We start from the raw sequence: 24,070 nt of genomic DNA, 5'->3' as shown, positions 1-24,070 counted from the left end.
TGGTGATGTTCATTGTCATTGCCAAAACGATAAATGTATCTTGTGAAATGGAGAAATGTATAAATTCCGACGCTTTATCGCGCTGATCATTTTCGCATAGCAAATTGTATACGTGAAGTGTGAGAAAGTCAGTCGCCATCAATGAGTCATTGCTATCCAAATTTTGCAAATTTCTGCACTGGTTCTGAGCGACGAATTCGAAAGCGTTCTTCAACTTAAATTCACCAAGTTATCGAGTGAAATTTAAAAAAAAATTAACGGGAATGCTGAATCAGCATAGCATTCTAGCAACACTAACAGCGAGATTCTTCAACAATTTCGGGCTCTTTGTAAGCATAAAAATGCAAATATCTTAGCAGTTTATGCCTTAGAAATTTAATTAATGTTGATACGGAAAATGTAATCGATAAATGCTTAAAGTTTATTTTAACTCGTTGTTTCCAGAATGTTACAGGAAAATTCGTCTAAGTCCTCTTAAAGTGGAATTTTGTCTACAGGTATAAATCTCCCAAATTTTTCAATAAAAGAGAAATACAGTTTTCACTCGAATAACTTATTCTCCAAATGCGTATCCCTCCCTCTCACTTATAGGATTTAACGTCCACCGTAGCACCTAAACTTGATAAATACTTTGTTTTTATTTTTACGTCGTTTATTTATATATTTTTTATATTTATATATCATTTGATTTAAATTACAATATTTTAAATCGATTTAATAAGGTAATGTTTCAATATATTTCAAAACATCGTAATAATTTGAACGGGTTTCACAAATCGTGTCGACTACATAAAAGTCAATTTTACTTATACTCGGGTGGAAAGAGGCTTTTTCTCACGCTTGGCCAAGATAGAAAAGTTTGCTTGCCTCTGCTTGCTAACTGTGCCTGCTTCAACACAAAGGAAGGTATGTCGTAGATTCTGATGTCAATTCAAATGACTATCTTCAAAAAACAGGTTATAGTCCTCCCTCTATACATTGTAGCCACTTTATATACGGTATCAACGGTTATTAGTTATCTTTCTACAGTAAGTCCTTAGTTGGCGCAGTTCAAATTCGTTTTAAGAAGCATATTTGACTCATTAATAGATTGCTAGGCTGCTCGACCTATTAGTTTGTCCTATTACTTTACCATTTAATGAGGTTGTGACGGCTCGAGTATAGGGTCAGCACGATACTCAAACCGATATACAGCAGTTCTGTTTTCTGCATGTGTTTCGGTGAATGCAAAGTCACGCGGCAGTAGCAGAAATTCTAGTAAATTGCCTATGAACTCGCTAGCTTGCCATGCATGGCAAATCTAGTGCCCAATCTTTTTCAAATTGCCAAGCTAAACGACAATTAACTTGACGCTTTTTTCCATTTTTCAACATTTCGGCCAAAGCAACTATTTCAACCTCGACAAGGGTCACATGTAACCACAGAAAAATGGTGCTAGGCTCGAGACGTGATGCGTATCGACACTTGCCACTTGTTCTGAAAAGATGCCAATCGTCTAGGCACATATGAATTATAATATATTACAAGTAGATGACCCTCGCTGCTTATTTCTATACGTCGTGCACGAGACTTGTCCATTATCTTTCCATCACAAGAAAATCACGAATTTCAACACGTCCAGCCGAATTTACTTGGCGGCAAATAGGATGCCCATGACCGCCATAAAGATGACAAGCAAAAGGATAACGAAGAAAAAGAGCTCAATCTTTGTAAACGCGCAGCATTTTTTCCGCTGCTCGGCTTGCCGCACTTCTTCCAAAGCACTCGACACATTTTCTTTCGCCGTCTCTGTATTTTCCACAATCTCGACGACCGTCTCGCCTTGGTCTTGTATCAAACCATCGATCTCGGTAAATGCAGCATTCACTTCTCGCAATTGGTGATTAATTTGAATAATATCATCCTCTCGTCGCTGCATATCTGTACATTCAAACAACACGCTAAGCCCCTCTTTTTCGGTACGACATACAAACTAGCCACGTACCATCTTCGTCGTAAATAATCACGTTTGCTTGGGCGTAGATCTGGTCTTCGCTGTAATTGGTAAACTCCACGCCCTTTCGTGATTGGCGGCTGTCGCCACCTCGGAAGCTCTGAGACGACCGGCGAATGAAATCAACAGACTGTCGCTCGGATTCCAGCAGCCGCTCGCACGTCTCTTCAAAGACTCGGACTTGATTCTTATAGTCTGCCGAGAGCTTATTGATTTGGGTGCGCCGCGTGCGGCCAGCAGCGCCCTTGGCACCACGATTAAGCTCCTGGAGTCGGCGATTGATCTTGGCTACGAGTTTATTGCCCTTTTCCGTGAGCTCTTTGATATGTACGTGGTTTGAACGAGAGTCCTGTGGTGTCCCAAACAACGACATTTTCTGCGCAATGCTGCGTGTGAGCTGATTAAAGTTCGATATGCCTTTGCTCGTCTCCGTCACGAGCTTGCCAAAGCGTTCATTTGTCATACTACCGCTGCTATCACGCGGAGATTGATTGCTTTGGTACCGGTCGCCCATACTGATTGAAAGCTAGAAAGGCAATGTGTGAACTTGTGCGCTGTGGGCGTCCGAGGCGAGAGCAAGACTGGCGCCGACGTCAATTGCAGTCAGTTTGTAAAAAAAGTGATAGACTACTCCATAACAAACGCAAATATATTTAATTCCAATTACTCACATCAAGTAAAGTCGATTGAGAGGGATTGTCTCTAACGAAGTGACGTCGCGAGATGGGGCCTTTCGACGAGGCTACGCCACTTTTAAATTATCGTTCTCTACAGCAGCAGGCGTCAACAAGCTCGTGGGCATAAAGCGCCTTAGGACAATTAACAATGCTTTTCGTGGTTATGCACTGTTTTTAATTTGCCTCTTCCACAGCGGCCGCTACTATGTATAACGAGGGCAGTCCCTCATGTTATCACGCTTGTTTTGCAGAATTCAAAAACCTTTTTTTCCAAATTTTATTCCCCGTTTTAGCCAATAAGTTGTCATGGGTCAGCCAATGAGGATAGGTACGACCCGCCAGCTTAACCAAAGAAAAACTTCCAGAAGACCCAGATTGCGCAACTGGTGAGGCTTTGTACTATGCGTGTTGCCGATTAAGGGTGATTTCCTAAGCCTTCTCCCCCCTCTATCATTTTCCTTTCGTAGCAGGAAGCAGCACAGGAGAGTTGAACAGGGAGCCGAAGCCACGAGCACAAAACAAATTCAGCAACCATGGCTATGAAACGGATCAATAAAGAGCTGCAGGACCTGGGTCGTGATCCTCCCAGCAACTGCAGCGCTGGCCCCGTTGGCGACGATTTGTTCCACTGGCAGGCCACGATTATGGGCCCCGAAGATAGCCCATACGCCGGCGGTGTTTACTTTTTAAACATTTACTTCCCGGCCGATTACCCTTTTAAACCACCGAAGGTTAATTTTACGACGCGCATATACCATTGCAACATTAACGCCAACGGCGGGATCTGCCTGGATATATTGAAGGATCAGTGGAGTCCCGCACTCACTATCTCGAAGGTGCTGCTGTCAATCTGCTCGCTACTCACGGATGCAAACCCGGACGACCCACTTGTACCCGAAATTGCGCAAATATATAGAACAGACCGCGCACGTCACGATGCCACTGCACGCGAATGGACTGCCAAGTACGCCACGTAGCGCACACTAGGAGTAGGAGAGTCTCAGTCTTTGCAAGCAATTTGCCAGCCGAGCGACTAGATGCAGCTGGGGTCTATCGCCAGCTGATACGAGCTGCTGCTGGGAGCGAGGAACGAAACAGTCGCGAAGTAGCACTAGTGCAAGCGAAAAAAATTAAGATTGGTTTGTGATTCAGTGGTTGCGTATCTGTCTTTTTCGATTCCTTAATTTTCGACGGTGAAACTTTTTTTCATTTTATGTCTTTTGCTAATTTGCCATGCAAAACTGAAAACCACTGTCATAAATGGTAGCCTTTCGAAAGTGATACGCTGCAAAGTATGATTCCTCTGGATCACCTGTGCAGTTGGTGTCGCTCGTCCAACTGGCAGTTTAAATGCTACTCGTGCGACCCGCGTCGAGTAAAGACGCTCTGCTCGAACTGCTCCAATCTATGGCACTTTCGTGGATTCGCGCGCACCCACCTAATAACGACCAGCAATGGAGAGACTCGCTCTTTCCTCGCGTGGTCGCAATTAAACGGCAATGATATTGGCAACAAAAATGAAGTGCTGGAGACAGCGAATAAGAATAATGCATTGAACCATCGTAGTGACCAAGGTCATCACGACATTCCTCCAATCGCTTTAGATAGGACGATGTCAACCGCGACGTTGGAGGAGAAAGAGAGTACTATCGCTGCAGTACAGGAAGATAGAAGTCGTCAGAATGGCTTGACGCAGTATAACGGAGAAAAACAGTTAGAAAATCTGGACCCTCGAATGGCATTAGAAGAAGCTCCAAGAAAACCTGTCGAGGATCATACAATTCCTCACGTGACTTCTGCAACCGCAACGGTATGGCCTGTTACTACGTCAAACACTCAAGAAGAAGCTTCATCGATCTCAAATGCTACGTCTCAATCGTTAGGTCATACAGGAGCTCATGCGGTAGCCAATTCGACGAATTCAAACGTTGTGTTTGCTTCCGCAAAGGAGAGTCGAAATCCTGCATTAGCTTCAGCAACTTTAGCTGCTGTTACCCCTCTACCTCCTGTAGCTGCGGTTACCCACCCAAATACGGAGGCGACTCCGCTTGATGATTTGGATAAACTGCTGCGCTCGTTCCCAACGACAGATCGCAATTTATTGGAGTTATTGGCAAAGCAGATTGAAAGGGCTCTAAAGATCGAGGACGCGCTTATTTGCGCAAGAAATGGACAATGTGAAGATGGTCACTGTCGTTCCGTGCTTCGGCATTACGAACATTGCAAGAGCAATACCGTGTGTAAGAACGCCTTGTGCATCACGATATCCGTCATCTACACTCACCGCCAAGATTGCTTGTTCAACAAAAGGAACAACAATGGATTTGTATGTCCCTTTTGTATTCGCATTTACCAAAGACGGAGCTTTGGTGTCTCGGTTGCCTTGAATTATTTAATTAGTGTACAACGTCGCGTTCTCCAAAGTGTGTCGGACAACACAACTCGCAACTTTTGTTTGCAGAGTATTGCAAGGTGGACTGAAAGCACGCGATCGCTTCGTGCAGCAGGTGATCGACTGAATCAATTAGCGCGCAAAAGCAGTCTCCCCATCTTTAATTTTCCAAAGTATTCTTGGCATCTAACGGATGAGATTGTTATCAAGCAAGAGGTGTTGCCTGTGGAATCCGAGAAAGAAGCTTCAGTTGAGCAATTCACAATGGAGTCGTTTGAATACGTAGAGAAAAAGCCGACGGAGCCATTATTACCATACAATCCTCGGGACGTTGATTTAGGAGCAGGTACGCACAAATTATGAGGTGGAAACGTAGCAACCCTCCTAACTTTTTTTTTTCGAATGTTTTTCTTAGAATCCAGTCAAGTCGCACAAGTTATCGAGAATTCAAAACCTGCTCAAGAAGATTACATCAAGCACCTTTTAGTAGCCAAATCAAAGAGCGGCGAAAGCAGCAAGGTTGCCGAAATGGAATTTGATGGATGTTTAGAATTCGGGTATGCCATTGTGGATGCATCGTTTTGTGCGCCATCAAAAGCCCAACGTTGTTTGCTGAATTGCAAGGTTATTCTTGATCATCTGCAGCATCATTTAGATCTGAAAGTGTGCAATCAACCAATGTGTGAAGCTGTGGAGCATCACTTTGTGCATCTGTCGGATTGTAATGCGATCGATCAAAGTCAGTCGTGCGAGTATTGCTTGCTCATGGACGAGCGCCGTTTAATCCGATCCGCCGCTTATATGGAAGTCGAACAAATTGAAGCTGAAGCAACAGTTCAAAAGCTTATTCACGAGATTGCGGCTTCTATGGTACAGCATACGAAGAAGCATCATCAAGAAATGGTTCAACTTGAGAACGAGTTAGATCAAGCTGAGGCGAATAAAGAAGAAATTATCGAAAAGCTCGTGACTAAGCGAAGCGAGCTTCAAATTGTTCGCAAAAACTTGGCAACTCGTGGCGTTGCAACCTCAAGGAGGCACCAACTTCCAGTTCACTTTACAAAGAATTGTCGGAGCTTGAAAGGACCAGAGAATGGAAGAAAGCGACGTCTTGCCGACGTTGAAAGCGAATCGAGTAGCCCCTAGCAATCATATGCTGCATCTAATACTTACTAATGGAGAATCGTACCAAGCAGCCGTATCCATTGATAGCATTTGGTGCATAAATGATATGAAATTATGTTCCTTACAATACTAAAGCAGTTTGATCTTGATCAAAAGCTGTTGCAACACCAGCTCGATTGGCCCGTGTTGCCTTCATTAGCCGCTCCCGTGGCGCGAAAGGCATCATTACGCTTTTGCGCTTCTGATTTCCGCTCGAATATGTCCTTGTGCTCCAGAATCCCCGTCACCAACGCTTTAGCAGCATCGTCAATATGAATATTCTCCTTGGCGGATGTGTCGAACCAGCCTGTAAAATTGTTCGTATTACTGAACTCTTCCAGAAAATCCCGATCAATCTCTTCTTTTAAATCGCACTAGAACCACAGATCAAGTGAAGCAAAATTAATTCGACAAGTATAACCATTTCTACGCGCATTACCTTGTTACCGCACAAAATTACCGGTAGCGGCTTGCCGTTTGGAAGCTCCACCTTCGAATCAATCTCCTTCTTCCACTATAATATTAGCAGCAAATGAGCACAGTATTATACGTATCATAAGCAGAATATTCTTCACGGCTTAGTACCTTTAAGATGCTATCAAAGGTTTCTGGACGAGACATGTCATACACCAGCAGTGCTCCTAACGCATCTTTGTAATACACCCGATTCAGCGCACGAAAGTGCTCCTGGCCGGCAATATCCCAAAGCTGTAAGCGCACAGTTGTGCCATTTACAGTCACTGCCTTTAGCGCAAAGTCCACACCAATCGTAGTGCGATGGTGTTCCGAGAAGGCGTCGTGTACATATCTATATTAGCCGTGTTTAGCCACATTACTAAATACCAAGCAGTAGAGCAATGACAGCTCCCACCGCTTAATAAGACTCGTCTTGCCCGTGGCGGCATCGCCAAGCACAAGCACCTTAATAACAGCGTCCTGCGCGGCATTCACGCGACGCTCACTCATAGCAGCAATTAGGGAGAAGGAAAAATAAAAAGACGTTTTCTGCGTCACGTACGTAAACAACCCATACGAAATTTCCCTTAAGTACGAATTCAAGTGCGGGCAGCGGTTTGCAACATGTGTGACGACTTTAATGCCCGCACGCGTCCTCGGCGCCGCAGTCGCAGCAGCAATGCCATCCTTATTTCAAGCATCCATTCAAAAACTGCTGAGTTTAAGGCAACTGTGGACTGTAGCGATGGTTCAGTGCTGACTAGCGAAGTCACGGAACTTCGTCGCTGCGCATCCGCTGACCTCGATGGTCGTGAGCGTCGTCTCAGCCGCTCGAGCTTTTTACCATTTAGCCAGAGTGATGGTCTTTGCGCATTGCCTCGCTTTCTAATGATGGACATTGATGCAGCACGACAGTCTATTGACGGTCTCTCGCGTGCAATGAGTCTTGACGAAGACAACGTGTCTGACGGTGGAAGATTGACGCGGAATATGCTAGAAGACTCGACTGGTGAAGCGGAACGATATAAACGAGCTTGTAGGTAAATCGACTGGCACGCGTTAAGAGAATGGAACTAATTACTTTGTCTTTCGATCGTTTGTTTGCTCTTAGCTTCGCTAGATGCTAGTCCACCATTGCCACCTGATAGTACCATATCGGCTGAAGAAGTCATTCGAGAGAGCATGGCCAGTGCACATAGTTTATCATTCTATCGAGACAAAGATGATATGTCACTGTCGCATCAAATACGATCAGCTGGGGCAAATGGTCTTGCTGGCACAGTAAGTGAACGGGACTCAATGGCCTTTTCAAGGCATTCGCGCGATAGTTTGGCGTTTTCTTTCTCGAGTCGAAGCACGTTCCGAAAGAGCACTATTTCTGAGCAAATGCTGTATGAAACCGATCTATTTGAGCCTGAACGTGAATTAAGTGCAAGGGAATTGTCCGAGGTCCTAAGTGGATCGGACGACGATGTGAATAGTTATGAAGTGACGAGTATTAAGGAAGAAGAGGAAGATGTAAAGCTTGAAAACGCCAAGTCTCGGTGGGCACAGCATGTCAAATTAAAGGCGCGTAATTTCTTGTATTTCACGGTTGTAGGCCACAAAAATGGCTCTACAAGTGCAGGCAATGACGCTGTGAATTCAGCACCATCGTCTGCGGAAATTTGGGCAAATCAACAAAAGCAAATTTTGGCTCAAATGAGTAATGGAAGTGGCTTGAGCTTGTATGCTGGAACTTCGCAAGCTAGTTCGACGGCGTCAGCAATTTTACCCCCTTTGCCATCCTTTGGGCAGCCATCAAATGGCGGTGCCAAGTTTCAAAAGTGGAATCGATGGATGCAGAACCAGTATCAACACAATTTTGGAAAAGTTGTGCAACGTGCGTTTCGAGACGAGGTGTTACAGCGGCAGAGACACGCTTTTCCAGCGCACCAAGCAACGCTGGACCCGACGGCATTAATTTCAATTGAGGAAGTAATTAGTAATCCACGAATGATGCGCTACTACGCGGCGTGGCTACCTGATCATGCAGATCAGAGCAAATTATTTTTTCTGTGCTCGTTTGAAGAGTATCGGCAATTTTGGTGCACGCTGCGTATAAATAATCAAAACAAACCACTTGCAAACGATGATGCGCTCATGCTACGCACGTATGGCGTCAAAATCATAATGAAATACCTGGCTAAGGATGCACAATTTCCAATCAATGGTGTCGATGGTGAAGGTGATGAGCCACCGATGTTGGACGTTGAAAAGCTGCGCTTAATCAAGCGGGATTTGGCAGCTGGAGGTGATAATGCATTGCGCACTTTTGATGATGTTGCCATTAAAGTAAAACGGGTGCTTATGCTTAAGTACCCGGAATTTCGCAGTACAGAGCTTTATGCAGAAATGCAAAAGACCGTCGAGCGCGAAGTTATTTGCCTTGAAGACATATTGATTAATCATCGTTTTGCCAACTTCTTTTGGATATTTCTTTTTCCTCATAATTATCATCGGGAAATTGCGCTATGGTTAGACGTCGAGTATGAGTTTAAACCAGCCTTTCGAACTTACTCGTCATTGCTCAAGTCTTGTGGCTACTCGAGAAAGCCTTCTTCATCCAGCGGTACGAATAGTAACCAGCGTCGTGAGTACATCGATCAGGCTGCTTATCGATGCAGACGGTTGCTCAAGTACATATCCCAAAAGTATTATGCAGGCGATGCTGAGATGCAAAATCTATCGCGCACACTGGCGAAGTCATGTGCGCGATTACAAGCTGAACAAGATGCTATTCTGGCCAAATTTAGTCTTATCCACCTAGAGTTGTATCACCGGTTCTTAACAAGTCGTGCCTACGCCGAGTTTGCATTGTACCCAAAGTTATCCTCTGAAGATGAAAAAGACTCAATTGACGATTCGTGGCGGTTGTCGGCGCTTTTGTTAAGTTACGGCTTGCGAGCGCATCAATGGTCTGATGTTAATACTAGCTCATCATCTCAGAATGGCTCGTTGTCAGCTTCATATACCAGCGTACACGATGCTGAAACTTCAGCACCAAAGAAAAAAAATCTGGACTGTCTTCGGTCTGCACGAAGTTATGAAGCCATATCTTGTGTTCTTACTTTCGAAGCCGTCTCTGTTTCTTTGACAGCTGAAGAAAGGGAGATCGATTCGTGCAATGATTTCAGCGGCGTGTTTGAAGATCCTATAGAATTGCAAGTAATTCAGCATCCAGTATCCCACGATTCAAAGATTTATGTTGTAGACAAATCGGTAGAGAATTTTCTCATTCCGTGGAGTGCGGATTCTCGACATGTGGTGCTTATTGCACCATCCTGCCCACCCCCTCTTGCATTCAACTTTCGTATGGGTGACAGTAGTGCTGGCGCCTCAGCTGCTGAATTATTTGCAGCTTGTGTCGTGTTATATAAGCCAGCACCGCCATTATCACGGCGCGCACTTGAAACCTCGCGGATTGATCCAGAAAGTGGAAGTCGATGGGTCCCGTATGGAGTGTGCGTGCTATCAAATTTCCCGATTGTGGATCTGCTTCGAGAACGTCTTGCAGAGGCGTACGAATTTTTGTTAGAGCTTGAGACAATTGCTGCTTCTGCGGCTGCTAAGACTGACGACTTAAATTCTTCTAGATATAGCTTTCAGTTGGACAAGAAAGTTCTTGCAAAGTTGACCCGTTCCATTTCAAAGGAGCACATTTCAAAGTATCACCAACCATCACCGCTCCCAGAATCGCCACTCTTAGAGGCTTCAGGTCTGACACCTAAAGCTACAGCTGCTTCATTACTTGCAGCACTACCGCGTCTTGATCATTCAGTACGTCTTTTGTTTGATACACTGGACATCTCGACAGTCCTCCTTGTGTTCACTGCAGCGCTGCTGGAAAATCGCATTCTGTTCGTGTCTTCGTATCTATCGGTGCTCATGAAAGTTGGTGAGTCATTGCGTGCTTTGATGCACCCTTTGTCGTGGCCGCATGTGTATCTACCTATGCTGCCCCGGAGAATGATGCAGTACCTTGAATGCCCAACGCCATTCATCTTTGGAGCCGAAAAGCATGCGCTCGACTCCGCCCAACGCCAGCTTACAAGCGAAGGTGGCGACGATCTGTTTGCAGGAGCTGGAAGCGAACTGCTCGTTGTAGACCTGGACAAAGGTGCTATTTTGCGTGGAGACGTACCGTGCGTTCTTCCTAGCAGCGTACATTATAACTTGCGTGACGCATTGTACGAGTGCCTTAAGCCGAATGTTAGCCGAAGCGACCATGTATTCGCACACCATTTTCCGACCAGGCCTCTTGTGTTTCCCGAAATTGCTGTCCGCGGACTATTTTATCGAGCTGTAAGTAGACTTATTGGCGACTTTGGCTACCATCGCTACGTTTGGACGGATGAGTTCGCACGGAAACGCACCGTATTCTTTGATGAAGCTAGCTACCTCGCCGCCTCGACACCCGAAATGCGCGACTTTCGTACGTTGTTCATTGCCACGCAAGCGTTTTCAGAATTTGCAGTCACACATCATGGCTTTGAGGAGCAACCACGTCAAAGTAATGGCACATCCCTTCGATCATCTTCTTCGACGGCTTTGCCATCGTAATCGTCGTCATCGTCTGTCTCGTCGCTGTCGCTGTAAATTAAGTTGGTATGCTTTCAAGGTATGCGTGGAAATGAATGGTTGTCTTGTGCTATCAGGTAGCCTATTATTAATGTGAGTTTGCGTTTCTGAGCTAAGTATATTGTTACTGTTTTTAATCAACCTGAGCGTTGCCACTTATCGATCTTCGCGTCAGCGACGACGAAGAACGGATGCCAATAGCGTCGCAACTGCCAGCACTACGATGACTGGGCCCGTCGTTGGGATAGCTGGAAGCCAAGAAAGTTTTTTTGATTCTTTCCGAGTTGCGCTTAAGGTCGTTGGTGGCGGATAGTCATCACGGTGGCGTGCCATCTCTTTATCAATGATAGTGTAGAGAATAGCTGTCACGCGACTGCCGCTGTGCTTGAGCATCGGCGTCTTGTTCCATTCGCGTTTCACTTGACCCTCAACAAGGTCTTCTTGGAATGTTTGGCCTTGAAGGAGCACAGGACGCTCTCTTGCTGCCATTTCGGGAGTAGGTAGCAACAACGCTTCACCTCGCTCCACATATGGCGCAAGGACATCTTTTGGGGGCTCAGTGTTATTCGCAATCACGTAGTCAATGGCATCCGCACCAAGGTACGCCGAAAGCTCGTCGATCGTTTTCTCCAACGTATAGCCATCTGTTTGTCCATTCTGTGTGGTCACGTTGCTAATATAGACCGTAGCACCTGCGGATCGTGCAATAGCGTCCCGAATACCTGGAACTAGAAGCGTCGCGATGATTGATGTGTAGAAGCCCCCTGGGCTTAGAATTATAATGTCGGCGTCCTCGATTGCACGCACTGCAGGCTCAAAGGCTTGGACATTCGGGTTCTGCAGGAACACGCGTTTAATCGGTGCTTTCTTGATTCTTTTCTTCTTAAGCTTTTCTGGCGTTGCTCGTGGCGTTTCTTTTGCTGTCGAATTAGAATGAACGTCTTCGTCTGGCATATATGGGTTACGGACATTAACCTCCGAGACGACGACAGATCCGTCCGTTAGCTCGGCACACAACTCGGTAATTCCAAGTGTGGCTGGTAAGACGGAACCATTGATATTAAGAATGTCCGAGATTGACGCAATGGCCCGGTCGAAACCCCCTTGTAGGTCGGTTAATGCTGCAAGCAGGAGGTTTCCCAAACTGCACCCTTCCATGAAGTTTTCACGGAATCGGTAGTTCATTAGCTTGCTCATCAGCTCATCTAGCGATACGAAAAGTGGGTAAGAATCACACATGTGATAACTTTTTAAAAAGACTCTTAAAAGACAAACCGGAATCGGACAGCGCGACGAGGCAATTCCGAATATCTCCGGGTGGCAAAATACCAAGATACTTGCGCAGTGTGCCAGAATGGCGACCCGAGTCAAACACTAGAAACAACAGCTACGTTTTGATCGTGCAGGTACGTTTAAAACCCATGAATGCGAACCTGTCACGACGGCAGTAAGATCTGCTGGATAATGACGCACTTCCTTTAGCAATACAGCTAAACCCGTACCGCCACCAATGGCCACGATCTTTGGCTGTAACATCTGCTGATCTGCCAACTTGACAATCGATACAAGCTGCTCCATCCCTTCAATCTAATTTGCCACTTCGTCAATTGTTGGCATGTATCACGGACTTTACTAAGTGTGTGTCCTCCTTACCTGGAAGTCTGGTTGCTCCATCTCGTCTGTAGGCATGACATTGCTATACTTGCCAAAGAGCTACATTACCAGCACGTTCGAGTCACTGAATTCTTTTCCAGCATTCATACTTTGCGTTCGAGAACGTACCATGCGAACGGTGAGCATGCCGACACTCTTGGCTGCTTTGATTTCGTAGAATGGTTTGCGACCCACAAACATGACAGCAGACGAAGGTAAGTGTAATTGTCTCACGAGCTGCTTCATGGCGCTCGTGAGCTGCGCCAAGCTCGAATTTGGACGAATGTGCACGACTTGCTGAAACAAATCATCGACGCCCAATGTCTTGAGCCGCTCTCGTTGCACGTCAGGCTTTCCGATCAATAGTAAAGCCAAGTGACAGGCTCCACTGTTTTGCAGCTCTTGCAGGGTCTTGCGTATCCCTGGGAATGGCGTAATGCTCCGTGCTTCTGGTACATTGCTTTCATAATACGCCGCACTCACGCGTTGTGCTTGGATTGGTGACAAGTGAGCTGGCATGAGACTGTCGACAAAGCGAGGGAAGCGCTTTCGAAGGCCATAGGCTTTTCGAAAGGTTTGCAAGGCTTTCAATGCACTGGCATTAGTCGCGAACGCACCTTCAGCGAGTAATTGAGCCACGCCACGATTAATAGCCAGGTGCGATAAGAGCTTTGTATGATCGTACAGCACATCATCTAGAATCATGGCCACGGCACGTACGCGGCGGCGCCGAGAACCCTTCATCGTGGAAAGATCACGAGAAGACATACTACTACTACACTGGATTTTAAACTCAGCGTCGTTTAATCGAGAGAAGAAAAGGTATGGTAAGTCTTTAGCTTTTTGGGTTTTCAAGCTTTATCTTAACCAGCAAGCACATGCATGCATTGATCAAAGGAGTATTTTTATTCAAAGATTCGACGGATCTACCGACGTTGCAACATGCGCAAGGCAATTTCTTCTTGACTAGCGACAGCATGACGGTCAACATTTCGTTTGAGCTCATCTTCGTTCTCGTCGTCGTCGTCACTACTGCTTGGAATTCCGTCACTCGTGCCTTCATCGTCCGAGCGTGATCCAAGCCGAGCTCCTTCATCGTCGCTCTCTTCCAGATGCGCGCCTTTCAATTTCATGCGCTTCTTGTTATGCTTCGTACGCACCCGATCTTTCTCCAAACGACGATCCTCTGCATCTCTCGCAGCAAGACGAGCCGCAACCTGTTCCGTGTAATTCTTCGCGTGCTGCGCCACATCGGCAAACTCCGTCGCGTCACTAGCGCGCACTTGAAATCGATCAGCGACTGTAGCTTGATTCCCGTCTTCGTCAAACACAATTTTCGACGCATTAATCTTCTCCGGATCAACGCGCAACTTTGGCTTTTTCTTTCGAGATTCCCGTACATCCAACTCCAGCGGCTCATCGCCTTCATCCCACGTGTGGACCCGTTTCACGACCATCCACGCATCGTCACAAGATTCTTTCAACTCGTCGCGCAATGCTGTACCCGCTGTCAATTCGTTCGACGCCAAAGCCGTTACTTCTCGCGCCAGTCGTTTTCGCTCCTTCTCGGCTTTAATCTTTTCTTTCAACTGCTGTAATTTTCGATTCACATTCTTCTTTCCACGAAGATCTTCTCGGAGTGCCTCGTGACCGCGTGTCTCCTGTTCCACTTGCATGTTGGCTAAAAATGGCATGCGAGGCGCTCCCGGAAGTCCCAGCGATTCAGCAAATGCCTCCAGTGCAAGCGCCGATGCATCAAACACGTCCCGAGCAGGCTGCAAATACACGGATCGAACATACGACAGGAATGCTTTCTGCGCCAGTGCTTTGATTTCTTTATCACCCGCAACAATCGATGCTACTTTCTGACGACAACTCGTTGTCTTGGCAGGATTCACTTGAATTGCTCGAATCGGGATTTTGGCGTCGTCTAGTCGCTTCCGCATACCGTCGACTTCCGACGGCAAAAGACACAACAGTGCTTTGCCGTGGTTATTATACCGCGCCGTGCGACCCACTCGATGAATGTAATTCGCAGCGTCTTCGGGACAATCGAGTTGCACGACCCAGTCAACGTGTGGGAAGTCCAGTCCTCGTGCAGCGACGTCCGTGGCAAACAACACCGCGGCGGGTTTGTTTAAAAATTCATAGTACACTTCGACACGTTTTCCTTGTTTATACTTGCCATGAAGAGCACAGAGTGGAAGTCCCGGTTGGAGTTTACAAAACACCGTATGAAAAAAGCGCACTTGACGACACGTGGATAGAAACACAATAGTCTTGTGCTTTAAATGCGACTTGATAAAGGCCAAGAGGACGTCACATTTGTGCTCCAAACGCGTGACAACGTACGTTTGTTGCAACCCCGAGGGCGTCGCCTTGACCGAGTGTTCGTGTACAGCCACGTACTCGGGATTTTGAAGACTTAATGCAGCTAAATCCTTGACACGTTTTGTTTGCGTGGCTGAAAACAACAACGTCTGACGCGTTCCTGCGGGTGGCAAGTGTTCCAGAATTGCTCGAAGTTGTTTCTGAAATCCAAGATCCAAGATCCGATCGGCTTCGTCGAGAACCAAGACTTGCAATGCACTTGCATGGAACGCCGGGGTTTGTTCCATGTGTTGCAAGAGTCGACCAGGTGTACACACGAGGAGATTCATGCGAACGAGACGAAGCTGTTCTTCGTGAAAGTTCTTGCCTCCAATGACTAATCCTGCTGAGAACGTATGCGCTTTGCCAACATTGCGCAATACTTCAAAGATCTGAAGCGCCAGTTCTCGTGTTGGCGAGATAATGACTGCACCAAGTCCGTCTTCGACGCTCCAGCGAAGACGAAAGAGCTGTTCTAGCACGGGCAAGAGGAAAGCGAGCGTCTTTCCGGAACCTGTTTTCGCAGCTGCAAGCACATCTCGTCCGGCTAAAGCATGTGGCAACGCGCCGGCTTGTATTTTTGTTGGTGCCGTGAAGCCACAGCTTCTTAAACCTCGTCGCGAGGCCTCGGAGAGAGGGAACCGATCAAAACTCGAGGCGTCACAAAGCTGCGAGCCACGTGCGGGTGTCTCGGCAGCAATACGCGCTTCTAACCGCTCTATCTCTCGACGTTCAAGCTCATTCTGCTTAAGCTTGGGTGCATGTGCTGCGCCTTCAAGCGTAGCATCCAAGAGGCCATGAGACTCCAGAGCCATTCGTACTACTTAAGTCGTCCGTGCGAAACCTACGTTACAGCATGCCCTGTATAAGAACTGGATTGAAATGATTGCACTGCTTGATGTGGAAGACATAATGTGTTGACACGAAGACTACCTTTTTTTGGTTTTTACTAACAACTTTGTAGACGTGACCTTAGTTGAATACTTGTGGCATTGACAATGGCAACAACAGTGCTTTCGTCCATCAAAACGTCTTCAAACGCCCGTGTACGAGCCGTCAAAAGAAGAGCAAACAAAAGACTTTTGATTTCTTCTTCGGCGTCCCCAGGCGTGACCATCGGCAGCAACAGACGGCACAAAAACGCAGCATTCAATTGCATTTGTTGCAATCCAAACATCGAGAGCTCCACGAGCCGCAAGTTCTCAATAAACCCTTTGAGACATACCTTTAGCATTGTCAATACGATTGTATCCGTCGAAAGCGCCAGTTCGGACGGAACTATTTGAATTCGACGTGCAAAGATCCGATCGACATTCAAGGGCATCCCTGACGATGCTGTCACTTCCGCATTCCAAGAACGTAAAGCACTCGTTCGATTACGAACGTCCCAGTCATTACTACGTACATTATTAAAACGACTCACGCTTTGCGTATCGCCAAGAATATTTGCAATTTCAGTGCCAAAGCGCATGGTGGTTTCAACGATACCAAGCATTTTTTCTTGAACATGTTGTGGCTCGCTCGGTGGATGTGGCCATGATATAGCAGCAATACTATTGAAACAAATTTCACACATTTCGTGGCCATAGTACCTTGCAACGTGCTGAATGAGCGCATTGGACGAGTCGCGAGTGAGTTGAATCACATGTTTTGCGTTCAATTGATGCATTGGAGGATTGTCGATGGAGTTGTGTATCGATGACACTAATGGTGGCAACCATTTCATACAATCATGGAGGCAATTCGCAATGCCATTACGAGCGAGTTCTTGGCACATGCAAGCTAGAAAGAGGAAATAATGAGGACAAGGTTCGAAATATGGGAGCTGTACGTTGTCATGGTCAGCTTGTATCGGACAAGGTACTTCCAGACATGTGCGCTTAGGCTCTGTAGATTGGAGCACTGTCGTATTGAACCACTTGAGGAGATTGGAAACTTCGCGCTAGAATCCCATAAACGCAGCTAAGGATTTGTTTCTTCATGGATTGTATACAATAGCAAACTCATGTACCTGAAGCAAGTCCGTAAAGAGAGGACTGATCGCTGGAAGCATCGTAAACCCCGCTTCCATCATTGGCTTTAGACGCTCAAGTACCTGTTGCACGTTATCAATAAACGTCCTTGTAGAGTCGTACGCCAATGGTCGTATGCTTAATCCTTGGTCACGAGTGTTTTGCCGCAATATTGTCACGTTATTGTACGAAGTGACCAATAATTCGATCACTTTGCGTTGAAGGTCATGAAACACGCCTTGAATTTGGAAATGGATACAATGTTTGACTATGTTCGTGGCACGGGCCGCGAATCCACACATTGGCATCGATTTGTCCAATGCGTACACGTGAGAGACAAAGTCTTTCATCACGCACATCAATACAAAGAATTCGCTTTCGAGAATGTCGGGCGAGACGTCAGTCTCGGAGAAAATAGAAAAGTTATCGTTGATGGCTCCCTGTGAGATCAATACAATAAATTGTCAATCTTTTTGAATGGTAATTTTGTCATGTATTTGATGATCGTACAAAGTCAGAAAATGGACGACGGAATTGAACTGTACACTCCGTAGCGTACAATGCAAATAAATCATTCACAAATTTAAAGAATTCAGTGTCTTGAACTGCGTCATTCATTTCGCGCGCGACGATCTCGGGTTTAAAATGGGTCGTATACACGGCAAAGACGCGACTCATTGCTGACAAAATATCTGCATGGAATTGCTGCAGAAAGTCAAATACAGATACTGGTGTCTCTTGTGTCTACCGAATGAAAAAAAAAATGGCCCACTTAAATACTCGTATACATCCGCATACCCAATGTGTAGCCATATTGAATAAATTACCTTAAAAGTTGCCACTTTTTGCTTAAAGTATACTTGATGCCATTCTAAAAATTGAATTCGATTTTCATCACTGCAGGCGTTAAGTTGATGAAGAAGCACAATCGTCTCGCAGAGCTGATAATAGCAACTAATTCAATATATAGCTTCCTACTATACACATGCAAGACCTACCTCTTCGGACGTAAGCGTCATGTCAAGCAACTGTTCCTTCAGTATACGCTCAAGTTGCTGTATACCTTTTTCGGCTTCAAACTGAATTGTCTATACAATTATGATTTAACAACATTTCACAGCTTTCATCTCAATGCACTGAACCTTAAAGGATGAAATATGCTCATATCGCTCAAGAATACGGCGAGCTAGCAGGTAATAGTTCGTAGCGTTGGCGTATTCTTTCTGCTTCACAGCACTACAAATTATTATCAGATCCGAAATCATACTATTAATTTTCACAGTATGATTAACAAACGTGGTAAGTCTCTCGGGTAGATCAAAAATAAATTCAAATTTCTTCAGTAATCGCTGCACACCAAGGAGCTTCTCCACTTTGGAGCGATGAGGGACAAGTGCCACGTTAATGCTCTCGCTTTTAGCGGTGATTGTCTCCATGCTCTTCACTACACGTCCGACGTCATCCTCCATACTTGCCACATTATTCTATTTTCATAGAAATTGATCATTAGACATTCGTTTTTGAAGGTGTTATTGTTCACGTAGATGATAGGTACAATTCAGACCTTCACTTTGTGGATCGTGTCGGTAGCATTAATAAACGTGCTGTAGTTATCGTATACGAGCATTTGCATGTTCGTGTCCAGCTCTTTGATTTCTTGTATTAATTGGTCATCTATCGATAACAAGTCATTAAGTCCGCGAGTCTTTAGTAACTCCTAGTCATCGAGAGTTGGATTAACATGGCTACACGACGCAAAACGATGGCTACATGTCGTCTTTAAGGCACCTTGACGTAGACATTTGAATCAAAACCGGGTGAATCAATATTGCGTTGCTGCTCTTGTTGACTTTCCTGGTCCTCCAGCCCGTAATAGCTGCTAAGCAGCTCTTGCATGCGATTCATACCGTGGTCGTTGTTCATGGCTACAGCCAGGACCCCCCACCTTTTCGTTTTCTTAATTTTTCATTGGCCGAATAAAAAACTGCCAACAAAAGCGTATCCAAGTACTCGCGATGGACGTGAAGCGATTGCTATGGGAATCCAAGCTGGCAGTCGCGCTCTGTCTACTCATAATGGCTCGCTGTGTCGATCGCGTACTATACACGTATGTATACCTACCGCCAGCGACTTTCTTTTCTATAGCTTACTCCCTTACTGTCCTGTAGCCGAATCACGTACGACTATACGGAATTTCTATGGTACTTTACAAACGTGATCCTTCCAATCGCTTTTCTCGTGTCGTCTGCCCCCGTCGTCGCGTACGTCAAGTCGATTCATTGTATTGGTATCCATACCTCACGTTTGTGTCTTGTGATGATAGCTACAAAATTTACTTTACCGGTACGTATCCAATTGCATCCATTTGGGATGAACTACCGTCCAATGTCTACGAATGGATACAGATGAGATTACGCCCGAGATGCGTCAATTTCCACACTACAAGTATATGCTCATGGCACTCTTTGATACACTATACAATTTACTCGGGGCCTTCCCCACGCCTCATATTGGGTACGTTGCCAAGGTGGTAGTTGTTTTCAATAATTATTCTTATTGTATGGGGAATATTGTATTGAAAGGGGGAATATGGCCAATGTATTGAATCAATTGAATTTGCCATTTAATATGGTATTGTCCTACCTATTTTTACAAACACGCTTTAAACGTGGCCATATTCTTGGCTCGATCTTGGTGCTTTACGGTGGTATGGTGAATCTAATTCCCGTTCTCACGGGTCAAGATACTGCCAATGCCCCTGATCCAAGCGCTGGATGGATCACGCTCTATATTGTGTCATTACTCCCAGCTGCAGCGTCCAATGTATACAAAGAAATTGGACTCAAAGACGTGGATTTGGATATTTGGTATGCAAATATCTGGATTAGCTTCTATCAACTCTTGATTGGCTTGGCCACGATCTGGACAGTTCGCATTCAAGCATTTAGTGACCCACCTGTCCCATGGAGTGACTTTCCGTCGTATATATGGAAAGCACACGAGTGTTTCATGGGCAATCCCGTCGAATTAAATGGCAACACGCTATTGTGTAACTCGGGAGTCTTGACAGTCTTTCTTGTTTTTATTGTATTCAACACCATGTACAATCAATTGATGCTCTATATCTTTAAAGAAGGCAGCAGTGTCCTCTTTGTCGTATCGTCGGCAGTTGGGCTTCCTTTAACGGATTTGCTCTATATGGTTCCGCTTCTCACGGGCACGTCGGCATCGCAAACATTTACAATCTATGATGGGTTTTCTCTCGTGGTATTGGTAATGGGGTTACTCGTCTATCATTCCGAAAAGGAGGAACGGAAGCGTGGTACCGAATCCATTGAGAAATCGCCCATGTACGCATCCCCATCGCTACAAAAGACGCATCTCATGCGCAAACGTCGTGGAAAAGTCGTGTATCGTCAAAGTCCCAGGATTCGACGTACTGGAAGCAATAATGACATTTCACAGCGGCTTTTTGGACGCAATACTCCCAAGTCGACGTATGGCTCCAGCACCAATGTCCCAAGGGACAATACTAACGACTTTGTGTAGCAATAAACGACCTTTCAATTGTTTTGAACCTTGATTGTGCAAACGAGAACGAGAGAAAAACCGAATACCAATTTTTACATTTTTTTAAAAGTTTTTTTGTATTGTTCCGACCTTATGTAGTATCCAGTAACAAATCGCCCATACCAATGCAATATATCGATGACCATTATGGCATTTAGTTTTTCCTTCCGAGGTTTACGTTGCTTTTTTTACGCGCCAAAGAATTGGCGCCAACCTGAAGTCACTGGAAACTTGACGCCATTTTCGGTAAGTTTTACAAAAGCGTTTGAAAAATCGTGGAAAAACAAGGCTTCGTCGTTCGCGTATTCTTCCACGTGTTTTCGAAACAAAGGGTCTTCAATCAACACCATGTCGCTTGGTAACATCATCAACGTACCCGTTGGATCCTCGTATTGCAGTGGACCCTTCCATTTTTTGATCGTCCAGTTGGTTTCCAGCAATTCTCGAAAATATTCATTCGAAAAGGTCCATTCCGCTTTTGTCCATGGACCACTGTAACCACTCCGAGAAGGATAACAGCGTCCAATGGCATGCGCACCGCAAAGCGCGACAATTTCACGGTCATTAAAGCCCATGCGATAAAACACGTCACGCACGTGTTGCGTAGTTTTTTCCTTGGTGCCCATATTTGCATGAGGAAGTCGATCGTCGGGGGTCTGGGTCGACTCGTTGCCACTTGTGGCGTCTACACGGCCACTACGAAAGGGAATCACAGGACCACCCATTTCTTCAATCATTGTGACACCTGCAAGGATGTAAAGATCCGCATACGAAATGGCAGGATGGTTCTTTTTGACCGTTTCCAGAGCTTGGATGGCTAGATCCAAGCCCGCGTTGCCACCGTGGTGAATCTCGGGAGGAAAACGAATGGTTCCTCCCGTCGACCCGCCACTATGGTCTTTCGATGCATACGTGCCACTCGAGTGCCATGCAAGACGTACAAACGTGGGTCCTATGGATTGATTGTCGTCAAAAATTTCAATAATCTCTTTTTTTGCGGCATCGACGTCGAAAGGTTTTTCATGTGCGCGGACGACATTCGTAAGGGCGACGCCACTTATGGCCGCGATACTTACAGTAGCGAGCATGATGGCACTTGGCTGCTTTGCATTGTGGCTTGGGGGAGGTTGAAAGGTGGCAAAATGGCGTGTTTTCAAGACATTTGCCGACACGAGCGCTATGCGGCGAAACATTGGAATTTTGAGGTATGATGGACGAGTTTAAGATTGCAAATTTAGATTACGTCCTTTCAGCAGCCCGATACCGGTATATTTGGCCGAAAAATCCGTTTTGGCAGGGCCGTGAGCAAATTTTTGGCCCTATCCGCAAATATAGAAAGAACAAATGAGGGATCCTGGCTGCGAAGAAAAGGAACATTCGGAGAATTAGTCTGCCTCGGAAACTGCTCGGAACATTTATTGTTGCCGAGTCACTCTCAAAGTTGATTTTTTTGTCTATTTTGACATAAATGGAAAGCACGCAATTTTGTATAAAAAATTAACAGACGTGGATCTTTTTACGTATCTTTCACAGCACATTTGATTATGGTGCGACTATATAGAATACCTTGTGCTCAGTATTGTAGTTGGAGGGGTGTCCTTTACATCAATATTGTTAATTACCAACTTTGGTAAATTTACGCTAATTCTATTGATTGGTGGATCGAGTTTAATTTAACCCCGCCAATCGTTGCAGAGACAGGATTGGGCGTCGCGCAAGGAGGCGCATTGCATAGTTAATAATTAATATTTAAAGCTAGCAGATAGAAGATCGTTATGAAAAAACTTTATATGTTGATCGAGTTTTACTTTTCCTCTATTATAAGGTCTCAATATTTACCTTCAGTAACTAAGACTTATAGGTACTGAAAACCTTCCTCTGCGCGTCGTGTACGTGAAGTAGTCGAGGCACTGTAATCAGTGTAGCTTGACGAGTACTGTTATTAGTGCTAGCAAAGGGTGCCCCGTTACAATATGGGATTAGGTGCTATGAGCGGAGCCTTTAATAAAAGGGAGCGAGAGGAAACGGCCTCCCTAAATTTTGTGTAAAGAGTAACAGGAGACGACGTCCCTAATATGTTTGGGTAGAGAGTAACATTATTAATATGTCGGTACTAATTGCATGACAATGCATGACATGTCTTAAATCCATCACTTGCATCGCAGAAAGATGCCATATCGGATATTTCTGTGCCACTAGGGTACTACAACTCGATTACGATCACTTTGTTCTACAGTCAAAACAGCACAGCAGTCTATTTGCTCTCGCGTGGTGGTGGATTGTGCACTTGTCTTGAAGACAAGTCAACTTTAAATAAGCGTCAGACTCCATACTAAATGGTATACACACGAATTCGAAATGCAACATATTCTTCAAATCGACGCGATTCGCGTCTAGAAGCATCTAATTAATATTTGACACGAAAATTGCATTTAGCAAAGAATGACAACTATCTCGCCATTTGATACGGAATGTGTGCCTTACTGAGCTGCGCTCCATGAGGGTGTTCGGTCGGTCTGTTTATGCCACGTTTGGAGTGAATGGACTTGCATTCGACGGAAAAAAAATTGTTGCAAGTAGCTCCAATATTTACATTGGCTCGCATGCCGCGCTTATTTTTGACACCAACGAGTGGTATATTTTTGTGCCAAATCACTGAAGCGTTTTCAATATTGGCAAGTGCTTATCTGCCCTAATACACTTGCGAAATGCTCAGCATGCTTCGTAAATTTACAAACATGATGTTAATGTTCAATTGCTTCTTGGTAAGTCGAACTAAATTCTCGACAAAGCAATTCCATCAAAACCGGGGCATCTGATATCACGTGTGGTATCATTTGCGACTTTTCAACATGTTCATTGGCATACAGGTTCCTCATCTCAACTTATAATAAATAAATGAACTTATCTGTCCGGCCTAAGTAGCTTTTTTGCTCCTAAAGTCGAAGGAAGACTTGGTGACTCAGAAAGTCTCTTAGTTCGATAAAATTAGTTAAGTACCATTTCAATCGTACAAGCTCATAGAATTTAACAAGTCCTTGTTCAAGAAGACTATTAATAAGCCTCTTGAACAAGGACTTGTTATATTATTAGTAAGTATTCTTGATTTAACAAGTCCTTGTTCAAGAAGACTATTAGTAAGTATTCTTGAACAAGGACTTGT

At 45.2% G+C, this 24,070-nt stretch overlaps 9 protein-coding genes across 9 annotated transcripts; 4 read left to right on the top strand and 5 right to left on the bottom strand.

The window, feature by feature from the left end:
• Window positions 1-1,058: 1,058 nt before the first annotated feature.
• CCR75_000704 (uncharacterized protein) lies at window positions 1,059-3,879 on the bottom strand. Its single transcript, XM_067958810.1, has 2 exons — window positions 1,985-3,879; window positions 1,059-1,920 (listed from the first exon to the last, which is right to left on the bottom strand). The coding sequence occupies exons 1-2, from the start codon at window positions 2,505-2,507 to the stop codon at window positions 1,628-1,630; spliced, it is 816 nt and encodes a 271-aa protein (XP_067814824.1). The 5' UTR covers window positions 2,508-3,879; the 3' UTR covers window positions 1,059-1,627.
• On the top strand, window positions 3,204-3,647 carry CCR75_000705 (uncharacterized protein; the record flags this gene model as incomplete). Its single annotated transcript, XM_067958811.1, has 1 exon — window positions 3,204-3,647. The coding sequence occupies one exon, from the start codon at window positions 3,204-3,206 to the stop codon at window positions 3,645-3,647; it is 444 nt and encodes a 147-aa protein (XP_067815004.1).
• An 85-nt stretch (window positions 3,880-3,964) lies between the features above and the next one.
• Window positions 3,965-6,208, top strand: CCR75_000706 (uncharacterized protein; the record flags this gene model as incomplete). Its single annotated transcript, XM_067958812.1, has 2 exons — window positions 3,965-5,408; window positions 5,478-6,208. The coding sequence occupies 2 exons, from the start codon at window positions 3,965-3,967 to the stop codon at window positions 6,206-6,208; spliced, it is 2,175 nt and encodes a 724-aa protein (XP_067814825.1).
• CCR75_000707 (uncharacterized protein) lies at window positions 4,919-7,192 on the bottom strand (the record flags this gene model as incomplete). Its single annotated transcript, XM_067958813.1, has 5 exons — window positions 4,919-5,408; window positions 5,478-6,600; window positions 6,687-6,740; window positions 6,812-7,034; window positions 7,098-7,192. 4 exons carry the CDS (start codon window positions 7,190-7,192, stop codon window positions 6,337-6,339), a joined length of 636 nt encoding a protein of 211 aa, XP_067814826.1. The 3' UTR covers window positions 4,919-5,408; window positions 5,478-6,336.
• A 114-nt stretch (window positions 7,193-7,306) lies between these two features.
• CCR75_000708 (uncharacterized protein) lies at window positions 7,307-11,284 on the top strand (the record flags this gene model as incomplete). Its single annotated transcript, XM_067958814.1, has 2 exons — window positions 7,307-7,691; window positions 7,794-11,284. 2 exons carry the CDS (start codon window positions 7,307-7,309, stop codon window positions 11,282-11,284), a joined length of 3,876 nt encoding a protein of 1,291 aa, XP_067814827.1.
• A 7-nt stretch (window positions 11,285-11,291) lies between these two features.
• CCR75_000709 (uncharacterized protein) lies at window positions 11,292-13,699 on the bottom strand (the record flags this gene model as incomplete). Its single annotated transcript, XM_067958815.1, has 5 exons — window positions 11,292-12,507; window positions 12,578-12,676; window positions 12,736-12,889; window positions 12,956-13,015; window positions 13,085-13,699. The coding sequence occupies 5 exons, from the start codon at window positions 13,697-13,699 to the stop codon at window positions 11,474-11,476; spliced, it is 1,962 nt and encodes a 653-aa protein (XP_067814828.1). The 3' UTR covers window positions 11,292-11,473.
• Window positions 13,700-13,796: 97 nt separating this feature from the next.
• CCR75_000710 (uncharacterized protein) lies at window positions 13,797-19,278 on the bottom strand. Its single transcript, XM_067958816.1, has 9 exons — window positions 19,126-19,278; window positions 18,902-19,054; window positions 18,634-18,821; window positions 18,480-18,573; window positions 18,336-18,425; window positions 18,165-18,278; window positions 17,848-18,081; window positions 17,337-17,777; window positions 13,797-17,267 (listed from the first exon to the last, which is right to left on the bottom strand). The coding sequence occupies exons 1-9, from the start codon at window positions 19,258-19,260 to the stop codon at window positions 16,275-16,277; spliced, it is 2,442 nt and encodes an 813-aa protein (XP_067815163.1). The 5' UTR covers window positions 19,261-19,278; the 3' UTR covers window positions 13,797-16,274.
• Window positions 19,279-19,352: 74 nt separating this feature from the next.
• On the top strand, window positions 19,353-22,135 carry CCR75_000711 (uncharacterized protein; the record flags this gene model as incomplete). The annotated part of the gene is made up of 5 exons (XM_067958817.1): window positions 19,353-19,444; window positions 19,506-19,598; window positions 19,661-19,680; window positions 19,743-19,851; window positions 19,920-22,135. The coding sequence occupies 5 exons, from the start codon at window positions 19,353-19,355 to the stop codon at window positions 20,884-20,886; spliced, it is 1,281 nt and encodes a 426-aa protein (XP_067815162.1). The 3' UTR covers window positions 20,887-22,135.
• On the bottom strand, window positions 21,096-22,100 carry CCR75_000712 (uncharacterized protein; the record flags this gene model as incomplete). Its single annotated transcript, XM_067958818.1, has 1 exon — window positions 21,096-22,100. One exon carries the CDS (start codon window positions 22,098-22,100, stop codon window positions 21,096-21,098), a length of 1,005 nt encoding a protein of 334 aa, XP_067815161.1.
• Window positions 22,136-24,070: the final 1,935 nt, after the last annotated feature.

This window comes from Bremia lactucae, linkage group LG3 (assembly GCF_004359215.1).
Source record: "Bremia lactucae strain SF5 linkage group LG3, whole genome shotgun sequence".
NCBI lineage: Eukaryota > Oomycota > Peronosporomycetes > Peronosporales > Peronosporaceae > Bremia > Bremia lactucae.
This window is presented reverse-complemented; position numbering and strand designations above follow the sequence as displayed.